This window comes from Podarcis gaigeae, assembly GCF_964106915.1.
Source record: "Podarcis gaigeae genome assembly, chromosome: 1".
NCBI classification, from domain to species: Eukaryota; Metazoa; Chordata; class Lepidosauria; order Squamata; family Lacertidae; genus Podarcis; species Podarcis gaigeae.
This window is the reverse complement of record NC_139678.1, coordinates 35927752-35950700: the sequence shown is the minus strand read 5'-3', so window position 1 is coordinate 35950700 and position 22949 is coordinate 35927752. Positions and strand designations below refer to the sequence as shown.

General features: G+C 41.5%; 1 protein-coding gene across 1 annotated transcript in view; it reads left to right on the top strand.

Moving 5' to 3' along the window:
* Positions 1-22238, top strand: part of COCH (cochlin) — a 34017-nt gene extending 11779 nt beyond the window's left edge. Inside the window, exons 5-12 of the mRNA XM_083741367.1 lie at positions 8032-8165; positions 9344-9406; positions 10626-10670; positions 10759-10906; positions 15109-15212; positions 16746-16972; positions 19091-19607; positions 20813-22238. Of these exons, the coding sequence (XP_083597493.1) occupies positions 8032-8165; positions 9344-9406; positions 10626-10670; positions 10759-10906; positions 15109-15212; positions 16746-16972; positions 19091-19607; positions 20813-20988 (1414 nt within the window). The 3' untranslated portion in view covers positions 20989-22238. The remainder of the gene's footprint in view (positions 1-8031; positions 8166-9343; positions 9407-10625; positions 10671-10758; positions 10907-15108; positions 15213-16745; positions 16973-19090; positions 19608-20812) is intronic.
* The last annotated feature ends 711 nt before the right edge of the window (positions 22239-22949 follow it).

Below are 22949 nucleotides of genomic sequence, written 5' to 3'. Positions count from 1 at the left end.
AATAACAATAATAATTTATTTAAACCCTGCACATCTGGCTGGGTTTCCCCAGCCACTCTGGGCAGCTTCCAGAAAAATATTAAAATACAATAATTCATCAAATATTAAAAGCTTCCCTAAACAGGGCTGCATTCAGATGTCTTCTAAAAGTCAGTTGTTTATTTCTTTGACATCTAGTGGGAGGGCATTCCATAGGGCAGGCACCACCACCGAGAAGGTCCTCTGCCTGGTTCCCTGTAGCTTCACTTCTCGCAGTGAGGGAACCACCAGAAGGCCCTTGATGCTGGAACTCAGTGTCCGGGCAGAACGATGGGGGTGGAGACTCTCCTTCAGGTATACTTTACCCTGGCTGGAATGTGTCCTTGAACTGTGACAACTCTGGTTGCTTGCCTGGGTGGAGAGATTGGTAATGGGGGAGCACAGAGTAGAAACCCCTGGCTTCTGAGTGGCTGTAATGTAGTCTGCTGTACAAAGTTAAGAGTCACATCTGTCACCCCACTCACTTTTTGACTCTGGGGGTAGGCGGCCCTGAGAAGGCTGCCCACTAAAGCATATGGCCCTCAGACTGAAAAGGGTTCCCACCCCTGCATAACTGGAATATTGGATAGGTGTGTGGCTCTAGGTGCTCATTCAAGAAGGTTGTACAATTTGCATCAGCACTTGCTTCGCTTCCAGCCAGCTCACACTTCCTGCACCATTGGAAAGCTACCAAAAGTTGATTGGGCAATGTGGGAAATGTGATTTGAGAATTGGGCATGTTCTAGGAATGACCGCTCCCCACATTAAATGGGGGTGACCTTTGTGTGGGCACGGGCAGCCCCCGGGACCCTATGCGACACCATTAGCATAGGCTTGAATTCGCCTTCCCCAGGTGGGATACCTGGAGGTCTCTGCCTACCTCAGCCAGTTCCCCAATCCCGCCTGGGGAGGCATTGCCAAGGTGATCAGGCCAGGTAGGGGGAGGGACCACCCTGCCCACACAATAGGGGGAGGATCTTACCTGTCTATATTCCCTAAATGGGGGGTGGGTGTGTAGCGGTGACCCACGCCCCCCTTCTCTTTGCGGCGGTGATACCAGGGTTCCCCGTTAAAGGGGTTGTTTTGAGGGAAGGCTTTGGCCGTACCCCTAGAGTTGCTCTCCCCTGCGACAGTGGCTTAACGGGGACGGGCTCTCCCTGCTTGAACATATGTTCTCCAGAGCCAGCCTATCCCCCCCACACACTCTGGATAACCCTGATGTTCCCCAGATCCCTGGTGGGGGACTGGGAGAGATAAACACCGAAGGTCTGAGCCAAGGTCTACCCACATCTGAAACATAATAAAGTTGTGGCCAATTTTAATCCCATAGCATGTTGTCTTGATTCATTATTCCACACGGGGGCTGCCCAGGGTTTGGGGGATCTCGCCTGTCCATGCAAAGAGTAATGTGATGCCATTGGCATGTTCTCAGTACTAGCATCCACTCAACCAAAATTTTCAATTCTACTAGTTGGTTGTGAGGGCTGGCACTGTACTTACTTCCTTTAGTAGCTTTTTACACCAAACTCCTTAAATCCCAAACTCAATTTGAAAGTTTGGCATATACATAGGTAAGAGAAAGTGTCTGCAAAACTGTTCTACCAGTGCTATTTCTTGCAGGCATTCACATTGTATTACTGTATCACAGCCAATGGCAGTATGAAAAAGTATAATTATATACTTTTATAATTATATACTTCAAAGGTCAAAACAAGATAGAAATGGCAAATGGTGAAGACAACAAGAGCAACTGATTTCAGCCACTTCATGTTAAGGAGAAAAAGGGAGAGAAAAGAATGAGAACAATATTTATCTGATATTCTGTCTTCCCTGATCCTAGATTCCAATAGTTTTATTATTTTGCATTCCAGTCATTAACCACAGAGCATACCATTGTGGTTAATTGCATGCAAAATGTTTTCATATATTTAATTGCCATATTTTGGGTTTTCTGCTTAGACCCAGGAGGTCTGCATTTCGCTTTCCATTTAATGCACATGTGGTTTCCCCATCTGTATTGTCAGAAAGCAAAGTAATAGCATCATGGTGTGCCATTTGGATCTCAGATGAGACGTTTTCCTTTGGATTTCTGGACTGAGTAATGCATGTGCAGTTCTTGTAAGGACAGCACCTCAACTCTTCTCTTTTTTATTTTTTTATCTCCATCACAGTGGAACATTGTAGTTAAAGACTAATAACAATTCTCCTTCACTTTGACATGTTTTTTCCTGTCTTCGCATGGCAACATCATCTCTGTCAACTTGTATGGACATTGTTCTGGCATCGTTTTGTCCTCCCTGGACAATTATGCTGAGCTGATCATTATATTACTTTGACAGCATTAAGCCCATTCAAGAGAACAGGGACTAGTTGGCACCATCTCATCTGTGCACATATAGCTGATGCATATGGATAAGAGGGCTGTAGCTTGAAGTCAAAGCCTAGCAACAGTTAGGTGAATTCTAATTTCCAGAGGGGGAGCTGTGTAAGTCCACTGCAGCAAAAACAACCATAGTGAGTCTTGTGGCACCTTAAAGGCTTAACCAATGTATTATGCAATAAATTGTTTTGGACTTCAGTCCACTTGTGATAACACTTCATACATCCAGTGAAGTGGACTTTAGTCCATGAAGATGCCTGAAAATTGTTTTCTTTAGTGGGAGACCTAGATAATTAATTTTTGTTTTCCTTCTACTATTGTGCTTAAGCATAAGTCCTTCCACAGATGTTAGAAATCAGCTTTAAAATGAAATCTATGCTAAGAATGCAGATGCTCTTTGTGATAGGGTCATGTATACTGGCCAGAACTTAAGGCACCATCTGGATCAAGCTGAAACACTTTAAAGTGCTATTGATTTTAGTGGCAGAGACTTAATGTCCACATTTATATCAGCTGCGCTTTCCCATGCTTAACTCGGAATAGGCTGCCTCCTTAATTTTTTTAAAAAAATATATGGTAGGATCTTTAGTCTTTAGTCATACATTGGGTCTCCAGGCATTGTTGGACCACAACCACTGCTATTCCTGACCGTTGGCTATGCTGGCGGGTGATGGTGGAGGTTGTGTAATAGCTTATAAATGCCAAGATAAGATGTAAATGGAAAGTGACAAAGACAGAGTAAGGAACTGTTCTAGTAGCTTCAAGTTAAGAAATAGAACTAGAGGGGGAAATGAGAGCAGTGCTTATTAGTCCAATAATGTAACTGAGGAAGGCTGCCCTAGATAAAAACCTAGGTGAGGGTTCATTGTGGCCACTGAGTGGTAAGAGGAACGTGTGCCCCACAAATGTTTTGCTCCTCTCAGTTGTTATTAGACCTACACCAGAATGATACATGTGCCGGAATTTAAAGAAAAGTGTTGTTTCTGTTGCGCTGCTCTGTAAAACTCAAAATAATTCATAGCCTTTTACTATCAGATGCTAGTCCAGTAAAAAAAAAGTAGCCAGAACAATTGTCCTGAAGTATTATTTGCTCAGAAAATAGGAAAAGGTCATTGCTAGCTACTCACTTATGGTTCTAGATTCAGGTAGGTAGCCGTGCTGGTCTGACACAGTCAAAATATTTTTAAAAATTAAAAAAACTGTCTAGTAGCACCTTAGATACCAACTAAGTTTGTTCTTGGTGTAAGCTTAGAAAGTGTGCATGTACACAAAGTCGTATACCAAGCACAAACTTAGTTGGTCCCTAAGGTGCTACTGGACAATTTTTTAATATATTTATACTCACTTATGCTCACCGAAGACAAGAAAATAATATCCCAGGCTCCATACATACTAACCCATTTGTAGCATTAAAAATCCAGCTTTTCTCATTTTGTAATCATCTAAAATGATTCTAAATACTGCCTTCCACAAGGGTGGGTGTGGTTACTTGATATGCATTCTAAAACCCTCCCTTTGATGCCATTTCTTCCCTCAGACCCTCCAAGTGTCCTTATTTTCCAGGGACAGTCCCAGATTCACAGAAGCCGCCCCAGTTTCTGATTTGATCCCAGAATGTCCCACTTTTCCTTAGGATGTCCCTATTTTCATTGGAGAAATGTTGGAGGGTATAGAATTATCTGATGCCCAAGGCAGCCCTGTATAGGGAAGGTTTTTTAATGTTTAATGTTTTATTATGTTTTTACACAAGTTATAAGCTGCCCAGAGTGGCTGGGGCAACCCAGTGGAATGGGAGGGGGTATAAATGGTGGAATAATAATAATAATAATAATAATAATAATAATAATAATAATAATTTAGGACGTCCATATTTTCATTGGAGAGATGTTGGAGGGTATGCACCCTGCACATGCCCCAGGTGAATGAAGAAGTGCCCATCCATAATGTCATTAGGGAGGTGCGAATGCACCTTCCATTGCTAGGGCAATTGTTTTCAAATGGACACACTGCGGGGTAGTGCAAAATCAATCTGCAACAAACCTTTATTGTTGAATGAAACCAGTTTCTCAGTAAGCACTTGTCTGGGGTAAGAAATATGCAATAGATCTAGATTGTGTGTGGACTATATAGAAAAAACATGTGCTCATTCTCTGTTGATTCTAGAATAAAACGTTGTATGTATGCAACTTTAGAGTCCTGAAAGGGCAGTGATGCTTTGTTCCTTTTCCCTAAGGTTTTCTCTGTATTTCTCCATTCAGTATGTCATACCTTTCAGAGCCATACCTGTAGAATGTGATCTGCAGGATCATAAAATAATATTGTTATTAACAGTGTGTAATAGTTATTAAAGGTAAAGAGACCATTAGTCACGGATGACTGGGGTTGCGGTGCTCACCTTGCTTTACTGGCCGAGGGAGCCGGCGTACAGCTTCTGGGTCATGTTGCCAGCATGACAGCTGCTTCTGACGAACGAGAGCAGCGCACAGAAACACCGTTTACCTTCCCGCCAGAGCGGTACCTATTTATCTACTTGCACTTCATGCTTTCGAATTGCTAGGTTGGCAGGAGCAGGGACCGAGCAACGGGAGCTCACCCCGTCGCAAGGATTCGAACTGCCAACCTTCTGATCGACAAGCCCTAGGCTCTGTGGTTTAACCCACAGCGCCACCCGCGTCCCACGTAATAGTTATTAGCAGGGTTTAAAGAAACACAGTGACATCTCCAGGCTGTTCCTGTCAAACAACTGGGGCACTTACAGGAAATGTGGTAACCATTAGGTAACTGGCAAAGTGAACAGAGTGCTGGAAAATTATCAGGGTAATTCAAATGGATGTTGACGTGCTGGGTGGCAACAAGCCCAGGGCACAAATAGTGGAATGACAGGGTGACAACAAAACCAGGGTTTATTGGAGGGAAGATATTTGATGTTCTTTGAGGCAAATCCAAAAGATGTTCCAAAAGGGCCCTCAGTGCTAAAAGAAGCAGAGATGTAGTGCATTTACATCACATAATGATAAGTCCGTCCTATGTTGCCCACAGTATATAAAGTACAACATTCTAGTGATGACGGAAAAGCTTGTAATCCAAGTAAGCCAATATAGTTAGATTTAAAGCCATACAGTTCCACTGACCTCCAAGGAGATCATTTGCCAATCCTAATTCTGTTATTTAAGGTAGGCCACAATAATTTCAGTGGGTGTGATCTGCTCGTCATTTTTACTAGACTGCCCATTAGCAAGCAGCTTTGATTGGTAGAAATACATGTTAAAAAAGAAGAAGAGGGTAGAAAATCATAGATATTCATAGAGAAATTCTCCATTGTGTGCATGGGGAAGGGGTTTGAAACTATGGGAGTGGCTTGCCTAAGTCAATTTATTGACTTCATAACAGTTTATATTTGGCCCAGGCACTTCCTGATTTACATCCGAATTGCTTAGCCACTATGTTATGGTGACTATTTTACATGTTTGTTATCTCAAAGATCACACTTATTCAACGACAGCAAGCCAAGATAGCTGTGGTGTTAAACAAGAATTTAATGTGTAATACAGAATTTTCCTGGAACATCAAAGTAGTATTACTGTTTCAGCAGATTAAAGTTAATTGAATATACGTGTGCTTGTAGCTATAAAACATAATCCTTCATTTCCTGGGAATGCTAATAAAAGTTGTGTAGGCTGAATTTTCCATGTGGTGGGTTTTTCATCCTTTGGTCTAAATTAATATGATGGTTAAATGTTTATGTTCCCCACATTAGTAGAAACATGTGGTTGAACTACAGGTAACTTATATGAACAGGAGCAATCCTACTAACGGGATAGGGGAGAACTGAAGGCAGAAAATCCAAAATATCCAAAGTCCTGCTGAGAGCATGGCAGCCGGATGGAAGGGAGGTCAGAGATTAGTTTTTCCTTTTTCCTTTTCTTTGTTTTTCATTGGTTGGGATTCTTGTTTGTTTTCTGATTCTGAGATTTCTCTCCCATTGTTTTCAGTGTGTCAGGGCTGATATATTCTCACCACCTCCACCCCATTTGAAAGATGGTGTTGGGGGAATGGGAAAGCTTTGGATTCAAGTCTTTCCATAGTCTATCCTCATCTCTCCTGGCTCACCCCCTGTTTTGCTGCTACCAATATTGGAGCTCTAATACAGGATTGGCAAGTTAAAGAGGTTTCTGCAGTGGCTAGTAGAGGCCTTTAGAGGTTGGATCTCCGCTCTGAGGTTGGACTTCCCTCTCCACCCTTGGAGAGACATCCTACAGACTCTAGGATGCCCTCCTATGAACTATAGAAATGTTCCCTAATAGTGGTTTTATCAGGAATTCAAATCTATTTCCTATTTTCCTGAATGATTATATAAGGGTGATTTTCATATTTCACTCTTACTCTTCCTTCTGCTATTTTACTATTCTCCATTCTAATTTTTATTTTCCTCTAGCTGTAACTGCTCCAAACAAATATTATTTATATTAGTTTTGTACTACAGTAATAGGACATTCATGAGTGGGAGGATTTCATTTGACATTGATAGTTAGCTCTTATGAACTAGCATGCTCAGTAAATGTCACCAATCACTTAAGAAGCATGAAGGATGTGTAGTCAAAAATTATTTATTGCTGTCCTACCAAGTTGATTTATAAATATTTGAAACAGAAATCCCCTTTCAGATAGCCATTTTATCATCTATTTTTGGCAGAAAAGATGGAAGATTTTGGAAGTTAGCATTACAAAGTAGAATAGCTTGGGTTACGTCTCTGTAGCCACAGTCCCGTTTTACTTCTCACCAGTTGTGATTGGTGGCTGGGAAAAGGTGGACATGGCCTCAGTTGCTCATGCATTGGTTATATCCCCGTTGTACTATTGTGGGAAAGCAAACTGTGGGTTAGAAACTATCATTTGTCCATATTGTTGCCGAAAAGATGTGTGTGGAAGCAAAGTGATCAGCTCATATTGCACCCATCCAGCGTCAATCGTACCAGTTTCAAATTTGCTTACTGGCTCTACTTAAAAGTTATTGACCTTTTAAAGACGGGTTATCCAAAATTCTGCTTACATACAAAGAAGCCAAACCACTTGGGAGCAGGCCATTAAGGAGTGCTGCAAGTTATGTATCCAACTAAAGCTGTTACGAACCTCAAAAGTTTATCAGCTAAGCTAAGGAGACAAATTTGTACCCTTGGCAGTTATATTTTAAACTATAACAGCAGTTACTTCTCAAATCAGTCTTGGGGACACTTCACACATTTTGCTGAATTTATACTAAATGTATTGATAAGATGTCTGCGTTCTACTGAACTTGCTCCCAGGTAAGTGTGTATAGTATTGTAGCTGAAAGCAACTGTTCAGTAAATCTGAAATGCTTCCTAGGAAGCACATTGCATTGCATTGCGCTGAGTTGAGTTTGCTTCTTGGTCACCATGTTTCAAGCTGACCTGAAAATACATAAACTTTATTTATTTATTTATTTATTTCCTTCTTAATCTTAGCGATTGGAACTAGCCCATGCAAGAAGGCATTGCAGCCATCTTGCAAAATTGATCAGGCTCGTAGTTAGACAAGTCTTCTCCACAGTGTGAAATGGTCTTGGTTGCATGTAGTTATACAAATGTGTATCTGAAAATCTTATTTTGGTACAGAGGGGTGATCACCAGTAAAGGTGGGCCTGTCAGAGTGCAAATATTGCCAGGGCAAGAGAACTACCTTGCAATCTATGCCAATGGAATCCAGTCTCAAGCACTCGCTAGATGGTCATCATCATTCTCAGTTTCCAGTAAGTGCATGTTCAAGTGTTATTATTTTGCCAAGTGAGTTTGGAAAGTATCAGCATGGAAGAAACTGGCTGGCTCATTATTATTTTTTCTGTTGGTTTGATTTTCTATTTTTAAGAGTAGCAAACCACCGTGCTGCTCCTCTTGTGTGATGTGATAAAGAATTTTAGACAAACCTAATGTACAAAATCAGCAGGCATCAAATGATGCCTTGTTGAGTCAAGGTTTTTCCTCCAGGGAGCCTCCTAAATATTTTAGGCTGCCATGAAAAATATGTGAAGCATATGCAATTGTCAAAACATTGGCTTTTGCTTTGGCTTGAAAAAACTGATGCCAGGAATAATGTACATATTATTCCTGGACAGTTATGCAACGCATAACATGAATAATTACTTCAGAACTACCAAAGCAGTAAGTTCTACTCAATAGGCCGTAGGATGTGAGAGATCTTCATAAATGCACTCATTTACATTTGGTTCCTGATCTTTATTTGAGATGCTGCACTCTGCATGGTCATTCTCAGTCTCAGGGCTTTGGGCTTATTATATTTGCTCATGGGCCATTGAAAAGATAATACTTAGTTTACAGAGTCACCAGACTGTAAACTGAGAAACTGGTGCCCTGTTTGCAGTCCAGCTATGTTTCTGATGAAACTAGAAGTTGAAATATTTTAAGTAAATTAACATTCTGTTCTTGTCAGTCACTTGTTTCTCCCCCCCTCTCTCTCTTTATATATATTAGTTAACATTATTGGCTTCCATCAATAATGACTTACATCAAATAATCATCAATATAAAAACAAAGTAAAAAAACATTGGGGCATGCATCATCGGTATGATAAAAAGTATTCACAGTATAGGTAACTGGGGAAAATATTCTTGTCATCTGTAGGGTTTTCATTTTACTTTCTGTCTGCCACTGCTCTGGAGTTAGTTTACTTTAGTATTACGCAATCTCATTTTAGGCTGGAGCATAGGCAGGAAGACTCTTTGCATCTAAATGCCTTAAGCTATTGTACTACCTCCTAGGAGTCTCCTTCTCAGTGAGATCTAGTGGCTTGAGGTGTTGACTTTTTGCAGTTTCTTTTATTAGGTAAAACTGAGCATGTACAACTTGTTTTACTACAATGTAATTTGACAGCAATGCAGTAAGCTTAATTTATTTTTCAATGTGGTAACAGGACCCCAGAGTGCTGCACTTGAAGCTGTCGGGCGGCCAATTTCAACAGCACGCCCACCCACAGGTAAGATGTTTCTTTCAAAATATGTTCTTACCGATCAGGAATGGCCAAGAAATAAACTATTTTCTATCTATTCTATTATGGCACATGGAAACGGAAAATAGCTGTTAGCAAATACCATATTTTTTGCTCTATAAGAGACACTTTTTCCCTCCTAAAAAGTAAGGGGAGATGTGTGTGCGTTTTATGGAGTGAATGCAGGCTGCGCAACTAAGCCAGAAGCCAGAACAGTGAGAGGGAGCGCTGCGCAGCGCTCCCTCTTGCTTTCTAGCTTCTGGCTTATCTGCGTGAAGCCTCTTCAGGGCACAGGGAACCTTCATCCCGCTGCCCTGAGGAAGCTTCTCGTGGCTTTCCCTGGCTTTTGCGGGAGGTGGGGGAAGGGACTGAGGGCAGCCCCTCAGTCCCTTCCCCCACCTCCCGGAAAAGCCTGCAAGAGCCGTGCTCCCTTTAAAGAGCCACACGGAGCGTGTGTGTGGTTCTTGGGGGCTTTTCCCCGAGGAGGGAGAAGGGCAGCCCATCAGTGATGGGCTGCCCTTCTCCCTCCTTGGGGAAAAGCCTACAAGCACTGCACACACGCTCTACGCGACTTGTGAAAGGGAGAGCAGAGCAGAGCCTGGGATGCATACAGGCTCTGCTCAGCGCTCCCTTTAAAGAATTTTTTTTTTTCATGCACTCCCCCTCTAAAAACTAGGTGCGTCTTATGGAGCGAAAAATACGGTAATTTGTATATTATTATTGGCAAAATGAACATATGTTATCTTATTTACTGGTAATCCCTTTAACGTGTGTGTGTGTGTGTGTGTGTAATTTTTATTTTTATTTTAGTTTTCAGCATTATACAAAACAAAAGATAAGTCCAGATAACAATCTCTGAAACTTGTTATTATAACAGTTAACAGTGAGTCTATCTCTGTCTATATCAGAGATGGGGAGCCCGTGAGCTGTTGGATGTGGTTGGACTGCAGCTCCAGCCAGCATGGCAAAGTGATTAAGGAAATCATAGTGCAGTGGTATCTGATGGGCCACAGGTTTCTTATCCCTGGCCTATATACTCCACACTCTGTGTCTGTGGTCAGCAGCGTGGTTTTTTTAAATGATTAAATAATAATGGTGAAATGAATCTTCAAAGTATGTTTTGAATGTCTGTGCTGAAGGGCCTTTCATAGCTCTATTACTAAGAGTACCTACATGTATAGAATTCATGATGTTTCCTACCTTCTAGGTAAACGGCCCAAGAAAACAGTTGAGAAAAAATCTGGGAACAAAGGTAGGTTACCATTTCACCATGTCCGATAAAACAAATCTCTCATGTTAATTTGCCCTTAAGTTAATCTAACTATCTTGGGTGTTCACAGACTGTAAAGCGGATATTGCTTTTCTGATTGATGGAAGCTACAATATTGGGCAGCGTAGATTTAATTTGCAGAAGAACTTTGTTGGGAAAGTAGCGGTGATGCTGGGAATTGGATCTGAAGGACCGCATGTGGGAGTTGTACAAGCCAGGTACTAGAAATATGTCCTATTTGGTACATCGCTCCTTCTTAGGTGCTCTAATTTATAACAATGTGATTAGCGTGGGCATGATCTAACTAAAAAATACATTATTACAGTTATGCATTTTCTGTTATAGTTTGAATCACATTTGAACTGCCTATCAATGCCATCTGTTTCCCTACACGTTAAATATTAAATGGCACCCATGGAGTATATTAGGAGTATATTAACAAGTAAATGAAAAGAAATAGTAATAGTATAGAAAGTGATGTGTTGACACCAGTCTAGTGCAGCATTGTGATTACTGTGTTTAGCCCATTAGATCATGGTGATAAACCCACACTTGTATCACTCTCTAGCATTCGGTAGCCAAAGGCACATTTTCTCTGGATGTTCTTGTGATGCTTTTGGTTATTTGTACAGCAGGTGTAGGGAACATTTGCTTCTCCAGATGCTGCTAAGCTACAGTTCCCATAATCTCCAGCAGGCGTGGCCAATGGCCATGGATGATGGGAGTTGTAGTTCAGCAACACATTAAGGGTCAAATGTTCCCCACACCTCCTATATACGCTTGTAATCATCAATAGATTTAATCTATATATAGGTATATTAGGGTTATTAGAACACAAGTGGGAAAGCATGGTTAGCATGATAAGGGACAGAATAATAGCTATTCAGGGAAGAAAAACAGATATGCATTTGCTAAAGCCCTGCCTCACATTACGCCTCACCCCCTCCTATCTCCCTTTAAGTTTCTTTGATACAACTCACTGTTTTGTGCATCCAGAATACTTTTTTTAAGATGACGTCTGAAGTTCCCACAGTGCCAGATTAGCAGCCAGATATTAAGCACCACAAGACTGTGGATATACAGGGCATGGATACCCTCCTTACCAACAATTCCCCCAAGCTTGATACATGGTTGGTTTCATTCGGCTTCTGAATAAACTGCGCTTACGTTTGAACATTGGAAACAGAGGAAATGAGAGTGACCACCCACCACAGACATGCCAAAACATGGCTGTTTCTATATTGCGACGATCCAAAGCTTTAAGGTGGTATATTTGCTATTGACAGATCAGTTACCATCACACTTCCAAACACTGGGAGTAAAGATAAGGACAAAAGATCAGTGGTCCAATATAATGGTTTAAAATGCACCAAAAAGCAGCTCTGTTGGTTCTTAGGGATTATAGGAAGCAAGGTGCCTTATACCATCAGACTATTTGCCCATCTTTCTGCCTAGCATTTCCTACTTCTGAGTGGCAGTAGCTTTTCACAATCTCAAAAAAGGGTCTTTTCCATTACATAGGAACATTGGAAGCTGCCTTATATTGAGTCAGAGCATTGGTCCACCTAGCTCACTGACAGCCAGTTTATGCTGGCTGTCAGTGGCTTTCCAGGGCTTCAGACAAAGGACATTTCCAGGGCTACTTGGAGATGCCAGAGATTAAACCTGGAAACTTCCACAAGCAAGGTGGATGCACTGCGACTGAGCTATGTCCATCTCCTATTACCTGCAACTTGGCCCTTTTTAGTTGGAGATACCAGGGATCAAAGCTGCATGCAAAATGTCTCCCACTGTGGTCCTCACCCCAATTTTAAAAACAATACTTCAGTTTCTTTGGGATCCCTACATCTGGTCTTGTATAATGGCAAGTTTCCAACGCTGTAACTTTTTTGGGAAATCACTTCTGGGAGAAAGGGGCTATAAATCCTTTCCCCCCCCCTCTAAAATTTGAACCATCTGTGAGATTAAGTAGTGGAGATTTTATTTCTGCCACTTCCTTCCTCCCTCCCTCTGTCTCTTTTACTAAAGTATCAACTCTGCTCTGTCAATCCACATTGATCGTTACTGTGTGAATGTAATCCAAAAACAAATGATTGTTAGCAATATATGTAAAAGAAAAGGGACCAAAAACATCTGGAACAATTTACACTGCTTGTTACCAAGCTGATGATGAGTTACCCCATAAACATCTAAGTCACAAAAGGATTATTCAATTTTATTTGTGGGCTGCACTAGCAGCACAAACATTTCATCCAAGAGAATTAGTGTCATCTATGCTCCAAAAATGAGCAATTCTTCTGAAAACTTTAGTAGAGCCAAGAAAAGCTTTTTGTGTTGAGTGGCTGACGGTGATGGAAAAACACATAGAAGAGATTAAGGCCGGCAGAGTTTAAACTGAAAATAGCACTCCTAGATTTAGTTAAATTGTATATCTGACATGCAGCCAATGGATATGGTCACTTTGCTTGTGGTGGGAAAAATACAGAACAAAAAAACCCAGAACAGGTGCTTGGAAACAGTTTATTGAAGTGAGTCCAATGCGTTTTGACTGTAAATCTCTCTTCCGGGGCAGCTGTGAAGACATCCATTTAAACAGTAATTCACAACTAAGCACAAAAATATATCCTATGGCAATAAAACATGATAATCTGCATCTTATTTTATCTTCATGTTTTTACAATTTCTTCTGAAGGACACATATCCAAATGCATTGGGCAAATGAATGCAACAGAACCCCGGGGGGGGGGTGAAAGCTGCTTTGGAAAGAGAGGATTTAGAGTGGGGACAATTGTGGAGGTGGGGGTGGCAGGCGGCAGCGTGTACTTAAGCCTGAGCATACCTGCTTTCTTCCACTCCAATTCATCACATCACAAGAAGAGAGTAATACGACTCTCACCAGACCCAGACCCTTCCCCCCCCTGCAGCTACCCAGCTGCTTTTTCCTGTAAGAGGTTCTATTCACCTGTTTACAAGAGAAAACTTGTGTTTGGAAACCCAAGGGGTAAAAAGTAATTGAAGTGTTTGTGTCAGGCAGGCAGAGGGTCAAGCATTTCTCTCTCTGTTCTTCCCTCCAAATAATCATCTGCTTCCCCCTGTCAACAAAATGCTCTGATCTCCTTCCAGCTCCTGCAAGGTGGGGGTTTGGGGAATCAAGCTGATCATTCAGGCTTTTTGAGAGTGGACCTTAGATATGGTTGCTTCTATTCATAGCTATCAAGTCAAGAAGCTCATGTCCCCAAAGAAGAGATATGCTACGGGTTTTGGTTGTGGGGCAGGGGTTGCTGGAGAGCGAGACACATCAGCCGCCTTTCAAACAAGAAGAAAAGCAGATATAGAAAGAGAAGCTTAAACATGCTGACTTGGAAAAAGGGTTGCTACACAGCCTACACAACTTCCAGCAGCTCAGAACTTTGTTCTGTGCAATCAGAATGTGTTTGGTATCCAAACGCGCCTAAAAATGTAAAAAGAAAAGAAAACAATTATCTATTTTAAATTGTATTTAGAATATAGATAAAGTTAAATGTGCGGTACAAGTTTATAAAATAAAAAATATGGCATATATGGCTCCATTTTCATAGACCTCAGTGACACTTTCCGCAATGCTGTTGTTTGCTCAGTTGTCTTTGTTTCAATGCTTTGGAAGGAAGACAAGAAGGTCTGTGGTCTACTTCCATCCACTGGTAGAGCATGCAAATGTAGAAGATTCTGACTGGGCTTAAAAGAGTCGATTTTCTTCTAACATAAATTTGCAAGGCACAGAGAAAGGAGCAGGGTGGAGATGCAGAAGATGTGCTCAGATTTCCCATTACTTCCCACTATGCCTATAACACACATGGGACAGAGGAGAAACTAAGACAACTATTAAGCCCTTTTAAGATTCTTTACAAGCAGGCCCTGCAGCTAGATGTGTGCCTGAAGTGCTTTCACAAGTGATTTTATGGTTGCCACCCGATGCATACTTACTGTAGAGTAATTGCCATTGAACTCAATGGGATTGATTGAGTTATTAATATGTGTGTTGCTTAGAAAGTGAAAGAAAACTGTACATACCTTTTACTCAATGTGTGTTTCCGCCTCTAATTTACAAGCCTGGAAAATGTCATCACTGATTAAGTGATGCTTGTGGAAATTGCCAAAGATTGTTCTGAGATAGGGTGCAGTCATATTTGAGGACTGCAGCTCTCTTTGTTAAGGAAGCAGTAATTTACTTGTGTCTAGGAGCACCAGTGGGTCTGAATCTGACTCTATATTGGAGAAGAAACTAACAGAAACAGATGTAGTAAAATCAGTTTTGAAAAGATTCATAGATTAAATAATGCCACTCAGACTCCAAAGCATTAATTTTAGCACTGTTACATTATGACCTTGTTCTGTTTGTTTGTTTGTTTGTTTGTTTGTTTGTTTGTTTGTTTTTAAATAGTGAGCATCCAAAAACAGAATTTTACCTGAAAAACTTCACTGCATCGAAAGATGTTTTATTTGCCATAAAAGAGATAGGTTTCAAAGGAGGCAATTCCAATACAGGTAAGTACAAGCCCAGGCAGGCAAAAGATAAAAAATAGTATTTTCAAATAATGATGTACTGTATTTGAGAGGAATTCAATGTAGCGCTAAGGAGGTGGCTCTGTCAGCACATTCCTGGTTGTCTGATGGAACATTTCCCCCCCCCCCTTCCCATTGCATGCCCATGAGACCCCTGAATGAATTTTGGAGGGCAGGAAGAGAAGATAGAGGAAAGGCCCATTGCGTGAGCAGAAGTCATTGTGCAAGCTCCCACTGGTAGCACCATGCACTTGAATATGGCCCTTTATCTAGACTAAAGGCATTCAAGCTATTTGCACTTAGAAATGCTGCCTTCTGCAATAGCAACCAAAGTGATTGACAGCCTTGAACAACATATGCTAGATGAGGGGTGAGGGACCTCAGGCCTGTGGGCCAAATGATGGGAACTGGAGTCCAACAACATCTGGAGAGCCACAGGTGCCTCACCCCTGATATCACTACTAAATCTCTTCTGGAACTGTTCCACACTTGAATCTATAATTCCTGTGTGTGATCCCTGCAGAAAAGCATAGGGCTGGATTCAGCTAACTTGTCCCACTAGCTCAAAGATTTCCGTGAGCACAATGGAACTTTCCCCCTCTTTTTCTCCAACCCTCCACGACCCAAATTGGTGGGGAAGGCGGGAAGGAGATCCCCCAAAATTGCTTGTGGGGTGAAGAGAGGGGAAATCATTCATTCGGTCAAACAGAAATATGTGTGCTGATGGATTGTTTGTAAAAGCACAATGTTGATAATTTGTCATTTAAAAATAATGTATTGATAACTCTCACGCCTCTTCTGCTATGATTTTGTAATACCAAAACATTTGTGACCCACCCCTGTCATCAAATTTCCTTTTTTTAAAAAAAATCACACTGTCTTTGATTTATGGCTCCTTAAGCTGAACACAGGTTGCAGCGGCCCTTTGAAAAGGGCTAACCCGCCCCCCCTCCCAGCATACAGGATGGCTGCCTTACTGCCACACTGCTTGAAATTAGGTTTTACAGATTCTGCAGCACAACTAGGAATGTTCTGATAATTTATGGTATGTGTCAATTATGCATCTTGAAGAAGAAGAAGAAGAAGAAGAAGAAGAAGAAGAAGAAGAAGAAGAAGAGTAGCAGCAGCAGCAGCTTGGATTTGATATCCTGCCTTTCACTCCCTTTAAGGAGTCTCAAAGCGGCTAACATTCTCCTTTCCCCTTCCTCTCCCCCTCAACAAACACTCTGTGAGGTGAGTGGGGCTGAGAGACTTCAGAGAAGTGTGACTGGCCCAAGGTCACCCAGCAGCTGCATGTGGAGGAGCGGAGACGCGAACCCGGTTCCCCAGATTACGAGACTACCGCTCTTAACCACTACACCACACTGGCTCTATTTCTATTTACTGTTCTTAAGTTCCTGGTCTGTGAAGTCTATGTTTTAGACATCTAAACAGAATGAGTTGTGCTTTCAAAAGTAGCAAAAATTGACAATCTAAATCGTTTTTCTTTTCTCTCCCCTCCTGCTGCCTTATCAGGAAAAGCATTGAAACACACAGCACAAAGATTCTTTACTGCTGAAAATGGGGTACGCAAAGGCATTCCTAAAGTCATCGTGGTTTTCATAGATGGCTGGCCGTCAGACAATCTGGAAGAAGCTGGAATAGTGGCCAGAGAATTTGGCATTAATGTATTCATTGTGTCCATTGCAAAGCCCACACCCGAAGAGCTTGGGATGGTTCAAGACATTGGCTTCGTTGAGAAGGTGAGAAAAGAACTTCCTAAATTTCCCGCCTCTGGGTGGGGCTTCAGTAGATTTTGGACAAGATCCCCAACTGAAAAATCGGCAGGTTATATAATCCACGCTTTTGCTAAGGTAGCGTTATAAAAGGAAGGCAATGTCAGCTAAAAGCTCTTGAGAGTTGAGAAGTTTAGGGTAAAGTTCAGGAGATGGTGCAGCTGTGCTCTAGAAATAACCATTAGCCATCACTCATGCTACAGGGATCGTTGTAATATACATAAGAAACATTCTACACAGCAATCTCAGTAACAATAGGTAAGCTTGCTAGGGGAAGGAAAGCATTTTCCCAAGTAGTAAGTATTATGGGCTATATCCAACTCAGAGTAGACTCATTGAAATGGGTGAGCCTAAGCTAGTTATGCCTATTAATTTGAATGACTTTGCTCTAAGGAGAATTTAAATTGGATACAGCCTTGATTTTGCTTGCCAGTGTAGCATCACTAGGTTGGGCATACTTGTGTCTCTAGTGGATGAAGGCAGGAGTAGCTTTTACAGGAAATAGTCTGGTCCCTCTTCAGTTTTTTGCCTCAATATCACATTCTCCTTTGGCTTCTCTTTCATCTTGGTTTAGCAATTTTATTCTTCTGTTATTCCACTCTTTTTCCTGTTCTTTCTCAGCATAAATACATACATACATACATACACACACATACACATGCACACAAAGATTAGAATCCATGGCCTCGCTTTTGAGAGGGGGACAAGAGCATCTCGCCCAGGCCGCCAGGGTTTGCTGCAATTGTTTTCTTTCCTTGTTGGGGTGAAGCAGTGGACGCTTCCCCCACCACAACCAGTCTAGGGAGCATTGGACGGTCCTCCATAATGGTGATCACAGTACACTGAGATCTACCACCCCACAGGCTTTAATCAGCCCTTACAAAGACAGCATCAGCTGGGGTGGATTCTTGGAGACAAGTCCGGTCAGCACTAGTAAAGGCATTGACCGTTCCCTCCGCACAATCTGCATTTACCAGGCAACGTGGAGGGGCTTTCTTAAATGGGCTGGGCACAAGCAAGGTTCAGTGGAAACCACATCCATCCCTGACTTACTAGCATTCCTACGGGAAGGTCCTTGACAATGGTTCGAACCTAATATAAAAAAAAAACAACAAGCAGTGGCCATTTCTTCTATTCCGGCATGGCTGCCCTGCTCTGACCTTCAGGTAGGCACTATGGTACTATTCCGTTTGTCAGTGTAGCATCACTGGGTTGGGATGTACAACAGCTTACCCAACTAGGGTGGGTCCCAACTGTAACAAGTTATTACTATGGGAGAGCCTGCTGCCACCCACGCCCTGCCAAATGCCACTTCAGAGGAAGCAAAGGTGCCTGGTGAATGTGCTCAGGGACATCCAGGTTGCTGCTCTGCATATTTCTAACATTGTCACCAATAGGACATTGATCTCAGAGATTCTCTGGGCTGAGGTGATGGCCACCAGGAACAGGACTTTAAAAGAGAGGATCTTCAACAGTACTTGTTTCAGTGGCTCAAAAGGTGGACATTGGAGAGCTGAGAACGCTGTGTGAAGATCCCAGAAAGGAAAATGATGAACAACGGGATTATAACGGAGGAAGTGGTTTGCTAGCAGGATTTGCTTGTTCAGTGTAGCATCACTGGGGCCACCTTTTCCCTGCAACACCTTTTCCCATCTCTGTTTGCACAGTTGGCTTTCAGGTAATGGTTTGTTGTTGGAAATAGGTTAACAATATCCTGAGCTTCAGTTCCCCACTGTTCATGCTCAGTGAGTATGCAAAACTGAAGAGGGGACAGACTATTTTGTGTAAAAGCTACTCCTGCCTTTGTCCATTAGAGTTGCAAATAAGCCCAACACACTGGGCAAGCAAATCTACCTTTCAGGTAGGTACAATGGTTCTTTCTGTTGAAGTCTAAGGAAATATTCCCTTTTTAAAATAGACAGTCTGAAGGGAAGATATAAGCACCGTGCATTACAAACAAACATTTAATGCAGTACCTCCCCCCACCAAAAGAATACATCAGAGGGTTATAGATAAGTAGTTAACATCCATTTATTCAATAGAAGAGCCCAAATCCATCGCTTTTCTGTTGTGTTTTTTAAACAGGCTGTTTGTCAAAATAATGGCTTCTTCTCCTACAACATACCTACTTGGTTTGGTACTACAAAATATGTGAAGCCACTTGTTCAAAAACTCTGTGCTCATGAACAAATGTTGTGCAGCAAGACATGCTACAACTCAGTCAACATAGCTTTCCTGATAGATGGCTCCAGCAGCGTTGGAGATAGCAACTTCCGCCTCATGCTTGAATTTATCAGCAATGTTGCCAAATCATTTGAGATCACAGATATTGGTGCCAAAATTGCAGCAGTTCAGTTCACCTACGACCAGCGCACTGAGTTCAGCTTCACAGACTACGTCACAAAAGAGAGGGTTCTTTCTGCCGTCCGAGGAATCCGTTACATGAGTGGTGGCACAGCTACTGGAGAGGCCATTACCTATACAACCAGAAATGTTTTTGGACCTGTGAGAGATGGGGCCAACAAAAATTTCCTGGTGATTTTGACTGATGGCCAGTCTTATGATGATGTCCGAGGACCCGCTGTTTCTGCTCACAAAGCAGGTAAAATGATTGTCACTGTCTGTGCTCATACAAGTTACGTCTGGTGTGGGGAGTGTGGCTGCTTTTGAAGCTAATGATCTGAACAGCTGTGAAAGATAATTCATAGTTGTTCATTGCTATGTGTATTAGAACTCATTGGGTGGTGTCTGACTAGGTCATACTTGGTGGACTGAAGCTGCCATGATTAACAACTCTACAGATGTCAGTGGGTCTACTCCGACTATGATTTAGTCAGATACCATCCATTACGAACCTGAAGGAGTGTCTCCACCCCCATTGTTCTGCCCGGACACTGAGGTCCAGCGCCGAGGGCCTTCTGGCGGTTCCCTCATTGCGAGAAGCAAAGCTACAAGGAACCAGGCAGAGGTCCTTCTCGGTAGTGGCGCCCGCCCTGTGGAATGCCCTCCCTTCAGATGTCAAAGCGATAAATAACTACCTGACATTCAGAAGACATCTTAAGGCAGCCCTGTTCAGGGAAGTTTTTAATCTGTGATATTTTAGTATATTTTTGGTTTCTATGGAAGCCGCCCAGAGTGGCTGGGGAAACCCAGCCAGATCGGCGGGGTACAAATAAATTATTATTATTATTATTATTATTATTATTATTATTATTATTTTACTTTGGGATACCCATCCTGTGTTTAACAGAGATTCCCACTATGTTCTGGACCAACTTGCTTCATTACATGCTGTGACACAACAGTCATAAGGGGTTGTATCCAAAGCAGCACTAAGTCATGGTCCAGCTGGCAGATTTTTGCTTGCACAATGGAACTTTTGCCCTTTCCTCCTCCTGTGCTCCCTAAGTATGTTCTCGGTGTCCCTCAACCCTCGAGAGCAGATATGGGGAAGGTGTGGGGCACATGCAGGGGCAGGAGAATGAGCAAAGACTCATTGTACAAGCAAAAATCTTTGCACTAAAGGGACATGTTGTTTGGATACTACCCATAGACTAATCAAGAACCCGAAATACATATTGTGTGTGCTATGGGATCATTCTGCAAGCCATCTTACAAAACCAATCTCTGTATTCCTGTGAAATTGAAGCAGCACTAACACGCAGCAATGGGCAGGTCCTGTAACCTCTTTATAGCTACTAAATAGGATAATGACACAGGCCTCACTTTTTAATTTTTATTTAAGGAAGACTCAATAAACCATTGTCATGTCTGCTTGAGGCTTAAACCAGCCTTTCTTTTTTGCAGGTATTACCACCTTCTCCATTGGCATTGCTTGGGCCCCACTGGAAGACTTAAAAGATATGGCATCTGAACCAAGGGAGACACACACCTTTTTCACAAGAGAGTTTATGGGACTGGAGCAGCTTGTTCCTGATGTTGTTAGAGGCATTTGCAGAGATTTCTTGGACTCCAAACAGTAAATGGAAGGCTGCAGGAGATGACTCTAAATCACGTCAGGAATGCCAAGGAGGTCTCTCTAGGGTATAGATGTTCTGTTATTCTAGCACACAAAGGGCTACTCTTCTGCTTTCTTTAGGCAGATCTTGTACGGAAGTCAGTGGAAGTTTTGTTTGAATAAACAGTAAGCGGAGAAGTTAGCCCAAAGCTGCCATTACATATGTATATTTAATATTTCTCAGTTAAAGTTTAAAGTGATGCAGATCTTATAGTTAAGGTTACTTGATATTCATGTTATGTATATAGAGAAAATACACAGCTGCTCCTGGCATTAAATGCTGAATATAATCTCAGATACATTCTATCAAGTGTAAAAAAGATTGCTTTAGAATACTATCAACTGTGGTGAAAGGAATATTTTGCTGAGTACATAGCTATCAGCACTGCATTTGCATAGCACAGACTAGTGTTTAGAACGTCTTGTATGCATCCTGATAGACAGTTCATGTACAGCAATTAGTTTCTTAAAAAACTATTTGACTACTCCAAAGCACAAATAAAAGCTGTTTAAAATCTGGCTAAGTTTGGATTTAAAACAAAACAAAAACAACATATACACACAAACCTTGGTCATGTGCATCTCCAAAGATTTGGTACTGTATGAATAATTACTTGCTTAAAAAAATTAAAAAGCATTGAGTTCTCACTTCCTTAATTGCCTGGAATGCAATGAAAGTATTAAGAAGAAGAAAAATGTTTTAAGGGGCAACTTTCAGCTTTTATCTGAATTAATTCACTTGTCAGTGGGACTGAATTCATTTAAATCCAGTTATACCAGATTAAAAGACCCATGAATTGGGCTGTAAACAGCCTACCCACCATCAACTGCAGAACTCTTTGCCCCGCAAAAAGTTGTTTTGTTTGTAAACATTATAAGCAATTATGAAAGGTACAGAAGGGATCATATTTAACTGGCTTTTAGTCATAATTTATGATTGTCAATATATTACATAAATATAAGTGGCAACAATGCCTAGTATTTTTCTACTTTATTACCCAGGTATTTCAACACAGGTGGTTTTTTTTTAGTATGTGGGAGGGGAAAATATGCACTTTTCTCAGATTACTATTTTATTCATAGCTTTAAAACTGTTTGATATGGAAAATACACATACCTTACATGACAGCTGTTCTCCACACTATGGTTTGTTTGTTTTTTTATAAGACTCCCAATAGTATGCTATAATTCAATAAAGCATTAACAAAGAATGCAGCTGTTTGTATCATTAACTGTGGAATTATCACAAGAAAACAAAAATAATTATTGTATACTGTTTGGGGAAATGATGAATTGTAGCAAGTGGTATAATGTAAGGCAAGGGTAAGTCGTCAGTGTCAGCCTACCCCATGGTAACTGTATGCAGGGGGTATGGTGGTGGAATCATGTGCTGGGTCTGAATGGTTCAGGTGATGAGGCGAGAGCAGGCATGAGGCTTGCTTCTAAAACTGAACTCCTTTGTCAGGAGGGCCACCTTTATATCATTTCAGATAAAATACTGCCACTTACACCTTATATGTTGAAGCAACCTACTTTCCTACTGCTAACGTCTCGTTTTTAAATATTCCCTTATTCACCAATTAGTAGACCTTCGGCTTAGGACAAACGTACCAGAAGTCTTCCAATTTAAAAGCCAAACAAATATATTGGGTGAAATCCCGCACTGTGTGAGTGAAATTCCACTTGCACAATGGGGCTTCTTTTTCCTTTCCTCCTGTAAAGTCCCCTAACTGCTTGGGTACATGGAAGGCCCCATTGCATGAGCAGAAGTACATCCAAACAGCATTGGCTGCCCCCATTAATTTTGTTGAAACTTACTTATGACATCAGATTAGGTTTATTAGTAAGTTAGATGTTAAATATGTAAATGTTTGCTTTAAGGGTTAAAGAGGAATAAACTTCCTTGCACCCATTCTCTTCCTTTTT